At 34.1% G+C, this 10220-nt stretch overlaps 1 protein-coding gene across 1 annotated transcript; it reads right to left on the bottom strand.

The window, feature by feature from the left end:
* Nucleotides 1-2421: 2421 nt before the first annotated feature.
* LOC101290719 (exosome complex component MTR3-like) lies at nt 2422-6240 on the bottom strand. Its single transcript, XM_004309724.1, has 7 exons — nt 6003-6240; nt 5050-5128; nt 4785-4887; nt 4576-4696; nt 3828-3916; nt 3079-3228; nt 2422-2705 (listed from the first exon to the last, which is right to left on the bottom strand). The coding sequence occupies exons 1-7, from the start codon at nt 6133-6135 to the stop codon at nt 2616-2618; spliced, it is 765 nt and encodes a 254-aa protein (XP_004309772.1). The 5' UTR covers nt 6136-6240; the 3' UTR covers nt 2422-2615.
* Between the last annotated feature and the right edge of the window lie 3980 nt (nt 6241-10220).

The raw sequence follows: 10220 nt of genomic DNA on the forward strand, positions 1-10220 counted from the left end.
AGAGGGAGAGAAAGAGAATTGGTGTAAAGGAGAGGAGGGCATTTTAGGTACATCGTAAAAGTAAAATAACAGATTTAGCCTTAAAAGTGGACTTATATGAGTAAAACTGTTATGGTGGACTTATGTAGGAGAAAATGTTCAGAATGTGACTTATATGAAATTTTCTATTTATAATACAATTAAGATTACTAAACCATCAAGGTTTTGGAATCCTATTTGCATAATAAGTATTTTGCATAAAAATCCTATATATTTTTGGATGTTATATGCTATTTTATATATATAAAAAAAAATTAGGGGCCCAACTCTGAGAGTTCAACTCAGGCCTCAAAATCTCAGGTTCGGGCCTGACTGGAACTCCATGCATATATATTTCTGGTGACCCAAGGATGGAGGATCTTAAACTACACGTGTGTGTGACCCTACTCCTAACTATATGTATCTGGATTCTGAATCATATATGCATGCATGCAAGACTACAAACATTTTGTCTTACATGCCATGCCAGAATTTCAAGCTTTTTATATATCCCCAGGTTCTTTGTATAATATATATTTTTCTACTATACAGATATACAGAGGATCAGGCGGTTCACGACTTGATGTATGCCTTACAAATGTGTATAGCAGCCAAACTCATACAATGGAGGCAAAAGAGCCCTGAAGGAAATAACTGCATCGAAACAACTTGAAGTATCAGACTCAAATCTATGTTTCTTTTTCTTTTTATGGTTGAAGAGTCTGATCTATGACCAACTTACTTCGTCTTCTATTAGGGAAGTGAAATTTACACACCACAAATTGTATCCACACTCTCTTTACTTTTACGACACGTTTATTTACTTGGAATGAAATTTATCAGGAATGAAAGACGGAATGTAATATAGTATGTGGAGATTTCAATTTCATTGAGTTGTTTACTTACCACATGGAATTAGAATAAGAATGTAATTAATTACTATTTTAATTACTAATATACCCATGAAAAAATGAACTACACTTTTCGATCACTCTCAAAACAATTTTTTCTCTATATGTTGATCTAGCTTTGTTTGTCATTTTGATTGTCTCAGTTGATAAGTTATGTATAATAAACAAACCATATGGACTATTTCGATTCAGTGTATCAATTGTAATCATGTGGTTACATATTAATAATATAATATAAAGGCTACGTGGTTATATTGCAATCTTGTTATTGCATAAACTCTCTTCTACCATGATTTATCAAAATCATTTGGACCTAGTACTAGCATTTTGGGTGTATCTCAAACCGTAAGTTGCAAGGGTTGAACAACAAAGTTAAGGCATCATACTTTTATACATTTTAGTAATATTATATTTAAATCAAGCAAGCAATTTTATAAATAAAAAAATTAAACAACTTCCAAAAATAATATATTATTAGCACATAAAAAAGAAGCCTTTAAGAAAAAAGAAATGAAAATATTAGCATCTTAAACAAATTCCTCAATATTATTAGCAAAATAAAATTAAAGAGGGTATTTTCGGTATAAAAATTCATTCATTATGGTACCATTCCTAATCCCACCTCCTCTATTGGTATTATAATTCAGGATTGTCAAGGAACCGATTTCTTCTTAAGATGTGGGACCCATACTCATTCAAATTCCATTATGTGTAAATAAACACTGAAATTTTCTCTGCCAGAATTATTCCCTCACTTTTCAATTTCATCCCATGTAAGTAAACATGCCCTTATAGTCAATATTTTCATAAAAAAACAAAATTTAAACTACTGTTGATAATATTCTCAAAAAAGAAAAAAAAATTATCAAGGACAAAATTTAAATTAATAAAAAAGTAAATATCGAGCATGGATTATAAAATGATCGAGAAATGAGAGGATTTCACTACCCTTCTGTTAATGGCCAACTTTCTCACAACTTCAAGGCTTAAACCAATCTAGATCAAACATGCCCACCACAAAGTCTAGCTAGATCAACCCTAGAAAAAGATATCGGAGGACTCTGTTAACGTATTACTAAGTTCTACCCTCCCCTCATCCACACGCACTGTTAAAGCCATTTTAGAGCTGGAAGCTTTCACATTTGTGTGCAGATGCTGGACTTGGAAGTTTGTGGTATCACAGTTCAGGCGAACACATTCAGATTTCACCCACGGCAGTTGCAAACATGGGCTGCATGTGTCATACAAGCAGCTTGGCGCATGTATAAGAGGATCAAACAAGCGGCTGAAGTTCAAGATGGTCATCACTCATAGCACCAGTGCACCATCTGTGTCTTTCTGGAAATACTATGGAGAGAAGGTTGCGCACAGTACTAGAAATAACACGTTTACGAGCAGTACTGCTTGAATTCCAGAGTATAGTCAACTTTTGATACAAAAGCTTGGCGGAAGATCTGCCGTGGATTAAAAAATCCCAAATAGTCGTTTGTTACAATAATCCACCTTTAAATTACAATACTCCACCTTTAACTTACAATACTGCACCTTTAAATTACCATGATTCCCAGTTTAACTGGGATAAATCTATATCCAAAACGGGACCAAATAATATACAAGCAAAACTTGGCCAAACGTCAAACAGAAAGAGAATCAAATATTCGAAAGTAATTAGTCAAACAACTTTTTCTAATCTTCCAAACCAGAATCAGGCCCCTTTAAGCATTCCCTCATGATTGTTGCAAGCTTTGCACAGGCATCCAGGCATATCTGCATTCCCTGGTTTGTAAAAAGCATGTTAGTATTACAACCCACATCTACTGTAATTGACCAAACTATGGTAAACTTCCCGACATCGAATAGGCCTATTGAGATAACCTCCCAACAGACACTGCAATTTTGACAAGCATGTCAACCTAGTTGACTTCACAGCAAGTGATTTATTAACTACAAAGATGATCTCTATATCTATATCAATACCCATGTAGCTGAGCTTGCAAGAATTAAACAACACACAAGTCGAAGATGACCTTGGTGAAAAACAATGCTGTTCATTAAATGGTTCCTTCTGAATGATAATAACAAAGCAGAGAAAATTTCTTTACTGAAACAAAATATAACAGAACAAGGAATAAATCTAATGATGGCATACCTCGTTAACTTTTGGGGTTGACCATTCCCCTGTTATAGTTAGCTGAGTAACCTCATAGTGTGAAGGCATACAAGCAAGCATTAAGCTTCCATCTTGGTAGCTTTCCTCCTCCAAAACAGGATCAATAACAAGGTTTTTTCCCAGACAAGACTAGGCAACAATCCAAAAAATAACATGTCAGGAAAATCCACAAAAGTATTAAACCCGCAAAAATGGACTTTCATATGACAGTCATTTTTAGCACCTAAATTCATCTCTAGATCTGAAATAACACAACGCTATTTTACTTCATATGATATAAGCTGTTGACACATTTACAGAAGTACTTAAAAAGAAATTAATCAATTATGCTCTAATTATTTAAGTAGCACACTATTTCTCCTACTAGTACTGAGTATGAACAGAGTAAGTCAAACATTTTAGACCGCCTGATACAAGAGAGAAGAAAGCCATATATAAACGGAACTACAGTAGAACTATATAATATTTCTCCTCTGAGTAATATTATCACTGCTGAGTTAAAGGAGGCAACATGGTGGTAAGCTTAATATTCACTTGACAAGTCCGCAATAAAATGATCAGAAGTCACATTCGGCACTTCATGTGTAATGTGCTCGTTTCAAATTGTCACAGTATTCTTTATCAGGTTATGCACAGAAAATATCATGTTTGTACACGACGATGTCAAGAAATATATTTCATTTATAATAAATAAAGAGAAATTTTAAAAAGCTGAACTAGTTACATACCACAGAGACTGAGGCAACAAGGTCGTACATCATTATTCCTGCATCTGCTAAAGCAAGGCTGGCACATGATATCACTACAGAAAGATCACCTGAAACCAACAATAGCACATTTGCATGCCCAATAAGTATTACTGCCTTGCATAACATAGTATGAGTGTATGACATAAACGAGGAGATGATCAGTGGCACACAAATGCACCAGAAATGCTACAACATCATTGTACATAAAACTGGCTTTTATTCTCAGTTGAATTCTGTGTTTAGTAATAATGTTTAACTACTTTTTCTATCTAATTGCATCATAACACTCATTTTAATAAAAACAAAGCTGAGTAGCTCAAAAGATGATTATAGGTCAGCATAAAACATAATTCTTCAGCATAAAGACCCAAAAGAAATTCATAGTTTGCCAAATTTGAGTCTAAGGAATGCCAAGAGTTTGAAACAATTCCATTTCTCTACAAAACCTGATTGGCGAAAGTGTTCTTGTATATAGTAGAAAATCTACACCCAAACACCCAAAGGTTCCACAAAAACAGTTAATGGGATCCTTTGGAAGCACCAACGCAAGTAATACATATACATTGACTGAGCAGGAGGATATTCTACATGCCCCAATTAAGTTCTATTCTATGGACTTTCCATTTTTTTTCTTTCAATATTCTCTTTTCTTGGCAACTTACTGCTCACACGTGCAATAGTTGAAATAACATGTGTTTACATATTACAATTGAAATTGAAAACTTACTGCCCCCAGATTCCAACACCAACGCAAAAACATCCACAGTAGTCTTGGGGAAAGTTTCCAATATTATTGCACCCTCCAAAGCTTTATGAAGCATTGAAGAAAACTCTTTGTGGTCTGACCCCTAAGAGAAGGTAGTCCTAAATTAGTCAAAACGATTTCCCTGAGCAAAAAGACTAAGAAAAGAAAAATGGGAAGAAGCATTAATATACCTGTCCATGAACTGGAGTGGAAAAAGTTGTATAGCTAACATTGCAATTCAACTGGCCTATATCACTGTATAACATTGCCTTCTTGCTCTCTCTTGGCCCAAATCTAAAGTGAAGTAAAATTTGAAATACGTTTCACATTCGCATCATGAAACAAAATTAAACAACAAAAACAGTGGAAAAGAAACTCAACAAAATATCATGTTAATTCACTACTATAATGGACTGACGAGGTCATTGAATGTATAAACTTCTAAAAGATACTCACACAGAAACAATGACCTTGGTATTTCCAAATTCCGCATATGCAGATCCCGCAGCAGCGTTTACAGCACGCGTCTTGAAAACTGTAGATTACCAACAAACTTGAGTTTCTTTATGTGCGTAATAATATAACCACACAACACCAAAGACTTAAGTAGAGTTTACAGTAAATCATTTATGTAAGAGAACAAGGATCTATACAATTTTATTGAGTTTCATAACAGAGTCCGTTTCTGAACATCTACCATCTCACAATTATAGAGACATACTCTAGACAGAAGGGATAAGACAATATGAACAAGGTCCATAATCACATTATTGTAAAGAGCTCACGAGAAGGAAGAACTTACAGGAACTCACTTTATAAGGAACACCTATTTCAAATGTAGGCAAGCTTATAACTATCCAATTCAAGTTTATAGTACAGGGATTCTCACCATTATTTTCATATTCAAACCATATTTATCTAATTACAAGCACGTAGTGCTATTCTCTCTCTCTTCTTATCACATATTCTCATAGCAGACTCCATAACAAAGTATTCGTAAGAATTACACTTCTTCGGGTTTCGTAAAGGATATCTAGCAACCTACCATCAACAATCAAACAGCGAATCATTCCAAACCCGTATAATGTTCAAGGCAAAAGGACACTCAACAGCCACTGTAACCCAGTAAAATAACATCAAAGCAGAACTCTGTAACAAAGCTGTAAGCACATTGATTGATGCAGTTCAAATCAAACAAAACCCAACAAAGAAAGCTCAGTTCTTTACATTCAAAACAATAGCTAAGCTGAGCTGATTAACCAATTTGACCAACTCCATACTCCACAAGCAAAATCAACAGTATTAAACTAAAAAAAGTAGAAACAAAGAATAAAGGAAGTAACACTGAAGCATATATATATATATATATAGAGAGAGAGAGAGAGAGAGAGAGAGAGAGAAGGGGTTACAGGCAGGTCTGCATTGGTGGAAATCACGGCCGTCGGTTCGGACCCAATCGACGTCGTCGTTTCGAAAGATGAGTGATTTGGATTTCCCGGTTGTAGGGGTCGGCGAGTAGGTTGTCGGAGTTGCTCCAGCCATTTGTGGGTCGCAGAGAAATCGAAAAGAGAAGGAAGAGCTAGAGAGGGAGGCGACAACTCTTTTGCAGAAGACAGAGCAAGTCACAAACAAACGACGTTTAGTTTTTGCTTTACTTTATTTTCTTTTTTGAATTTTTTGGTCCTTTCGATTGTCGGCCTCTAGGGTTTTCTAACTAGCGTAGGAGAGACAATGTGACATTTACATGTTTTAGATCATATTTAGTAGACTCTTTAATTTAAGTTTCTAATATAATTTTTTAACTATTTTTTAAAGCGTGTTTAACTTTTTATTAAAAAATATATCAATGTTTACAGGTCTGAGAGTATCTTTTTATATATCAAAAACATTACCAGTGTCCTCATAATCTCTTGACAACCTGATTTAAGATGTAAAGACAAGAGTTTCTTCTTAAAACAACCATGTTTCTTATGTGACTAAATAGGATATAAAGCAACTAAGCAAGGCGATGCGATGCGATGCTTAATCCAAGTATCAATGGTTTCTCTACAAAAGTTTTTGTACGCACCAAAGTCAATGATTCTTGGGTCCTTCCTAGAATAAGGATTTGAAACATCAATCCAAAAATGTGATTCACCACATTGATTCCTTTCTAAAAGGATTATTATGGAAAAGCACCCAAACCGTAAAAACGTTAAGGCGTTCTCTCTCTCCCAGAGCACGACCACCAAACCCAAAAAGCTCTATCTTGCACCAAATCTCCTTGTTTTCAATCATCCTCATGGTCTCTGCGCACCCAAACCTTGATCTCTCACCCTCTTCGAAAGGATCGAAGAACAAGTTTTCCATCACTCCATTGCCATCTTTTGGCAAAAACCCTAGCATAGCCAATATGCTAGCATCCTCATCCTCTTTGGGTATTCAAAACCCTAGTCAAGCATCTGCAGCCTCCTTGGCCTTGGCTAACTCGAAGGTTGTCAATCTCTCAGATCATGTTTTTGCTCCTCCCAAGAAAAAGAGAAGACGCCCTATTGGGTCACGAAAGGGTCAGAAGACGCCCTATTGGTTCACGAAAGGGTCAGAAGAAGATGCACTAAACTAGTTGAGATGGCATTGGTTGCAATTGACGGCCAAAAGAAGAAGCGTGGGCGTCCCATCAGTTCCAAAAACAGGAAGCCAAAAAGAAGTACTAATCAGGAAGATCCAACTCCTACCATGAGTCCACATGTAACGCCCCGAGCCCTAGCTTGAAGGGCAAGGAGGCTCTTTGAAGTTTTTTCTATTTTCCTTTCTACTATTTTAGTTTTGTTCTTGTTTATTTCGCAAAAATTGCTCTTTTGCTATTTCAATTTTTTTTTTTTTTATTTTCGGAACAATTGCTCTTGGTCCATGTTTTTCATATGGGGGAGCATTATTTTCTTGCTTTTAGTTTGTTCAGAAACAATTTTCTATGATCTATTTGCTATTAGATTGTAGGCTCCTTATGAGCCGAAATTTATAATGAGGATACAACCCTCATACGAATCAGATGATCTTGCTTGTCCTTTGTATGCATGACAACGGATCGATCCATATTGTTCCCTCTACTTGAGTATAAATGACAAAATTGTATTTGAGTTCACACAAAAAAAAAAAAAAAAAAAAAGATTATTATGGATCTTAAGTTTTTAACCCAAATACTTCGGTTTTGATTTTCGCAAGGGTGGTGCTAGAGGGCCTTAATAAGGCCTAAGATTTATGGCTTTAATCCTATGTGGCATGACATGTCACATAGACACATCATCAATTTAATAAATTATGTCATTTCACTCTTAAGTAAAAATATAATCTTAACCTTAATAATTAATGGATGCTACATACTAATATGAAATATTTTTTTACCTTTTTAATATGGATGCGTATATACCAAATGTAGTTAATTTATTAATAATAATGATTAAGTTAATAATCTTACCAAATTAGGCTTTTATACCATAAATCAATTCGTAAATTTCTTAAAATTTCATTCTATCTTTGTGAATCGAAATTTAGTTCCATTTTAATATTTTATTTTTGTAAATTATGATATCTATATATAAGCCATATTCTGTATCGAATTTTTTAAATAAAATAAAAAATAGAAAAATCTCTATCGAATTTCTTTTGGATGATTTCCTGTGTGTGTGTGTGTATATGAATCAAATTCAGTTTACCTCCATGAGGTTTGGGAGTAACTTCATGTTAATCCCTATACTTTTAATTTCATCAGTTTACCCCTCAAACTTTTGAATTTTCCTCAACTATGACCAATGTCCTATCTTCTATCCAAATTAGACGTTAACTGCTGGTAATTTTAACCTTAACTTTGGGGCACATATATATTTAGAATTAACGGTTAATTCAAACGGAATATGAGAATTTAAGCACGGCAGACAGAAATTGAAGAGTTCAGGGGGTAAACTGATGAAATTAAAAGTGTAGGGACTAATATGAAGTCACCCCCAAACTACAAGGGGGTAAACTGAATTTAATTATATATATATATTTATATACACACTTTATTTTGGACGAATATACATATATGTAAAAAAAAAATTCTGGACGAAATTGTTTTTTCTTGGACAAATTATATATGTATATATATATTTCATAAGAATTCATGTTTTTGAACAAGCTAGTATATTCTCAGAAATATATGTATTTTCGCACTATATGTTACGTTCAATCTAAGCATGATAGTGATGAAAAGAAAAAGAGAAAGAAAATGCTAGAAATATATATTTTTTAATTATAAAAGAAAGACAAATCAATTTTTTTCTCTAATAAAAAGACAAAATAATATAGTCATTGGATTTGGAATGATAAGATTGTATTTTTGCTTAAAAACGACATGACATAATCTTTTTAATTGGTGATGTGTCTAGGTGACATAGCATGCCACCTAAGGTTAAGGTCATAAATCTTAGGCTTTATTAAGGCCAAGAATCCTTTTCTTTTTTGCAAATGCTTAAGTAGGAAAAAAATTAGAAAATTGTGATTCACCACATTTATTCCTTTCTTAAGAGATTTGCTATAAATAAATTAGAAACATATAGTGATTTGTATGGTCTAATTGCTGGTCTTTATTACCATCATTACTACCGCTATGATCGGATCAATATATAAGTGCACATTCTTAATCACGTCTTGTTGAATTAGAGATCAAAGAGAACCATGAGAATATCCAAGTTATCCGTCTCCATTATCGTCTTGCTTTCCTTTGTTCTCTTTGCTCAATGCATCGGTAAATTCTCTCTTTCTTTTGTAAATCTTTAAATGTTTATTAACTTGTAGAACTATCAACCAAGGATTATCGACTATGTATTAATGCAAATTTATAAGAGACTTTTTACACTTTGAAAATGCGGGTGGTTCTTACATAATTCATAGCATATACTAAGACAAAAGAAGTTGTTTTGAATGATGCAGAGATGGCTGAGATTTCTAGTCCTAATCTTGATCCTCCTCCTCCAGAAACAGAGTGTCCTCTAACTTGTAAGACAAAGGAAACTTGCGTGGACCAGTGTAGTTGTCCCATCGGACGCCGCCTTAGAAGTGCAGTATGTTTACTTAATCCATCAACAACTGATGGTTGTTGTATCTGCGGTTGTATCTGAGAGCTCAGAATAATGAAAGAAAGAGAAATAATAAGAATAATACTTAACTTGTTGATTTGATTCTTGCTGTGTATTCATAAGGTTTGTTTTTCTTGTAATAAGATCCTTGAAATAGTCAATCTGAACCATTATCAAGGGTTAAAGACCAATCCAGACATTGAAAGAGGTCAGAAAACTACATGATATGTGAAGGCCCTAATGAATAGAGAAGATAAATGGTAAGGATCCAAATGGTAATTTTATGGTTGGTAACGGCTTTGATTTGAACTGTTATTGCTTGTAAAGATTAATCCAGATGAAGTATTTCAATTTCTATAATAATCTCTTCATCAAAATATTGAAAAGAGCAAGGATCTAAGAGTAATGTACTTGAATTACAAATGCTACAATTGTCGGAAACTCACAAGCCCTCAAAGCCCAGGAAGTGAACTGCTTCACTTTGATCAACTATGATTCTATGAATATGTTTGGAATTACTTCTGAGTGCTTTTA

Source organism: Fragaria vesca, unplaced genomic scaffold (assembly GCF_000184155.1).
Source record: "Fragaria vesca subsp. vesca unplaced genomic scaffold, FraVesHawaii_1.0 scf0513047, whole genome shotgun sequence".
NCBI lineage: Eukaryota > Viridiplantae > Streptophyta > Magnoliopsida > Rosales > Rosaceae > Fragaria > Fragaria vesca.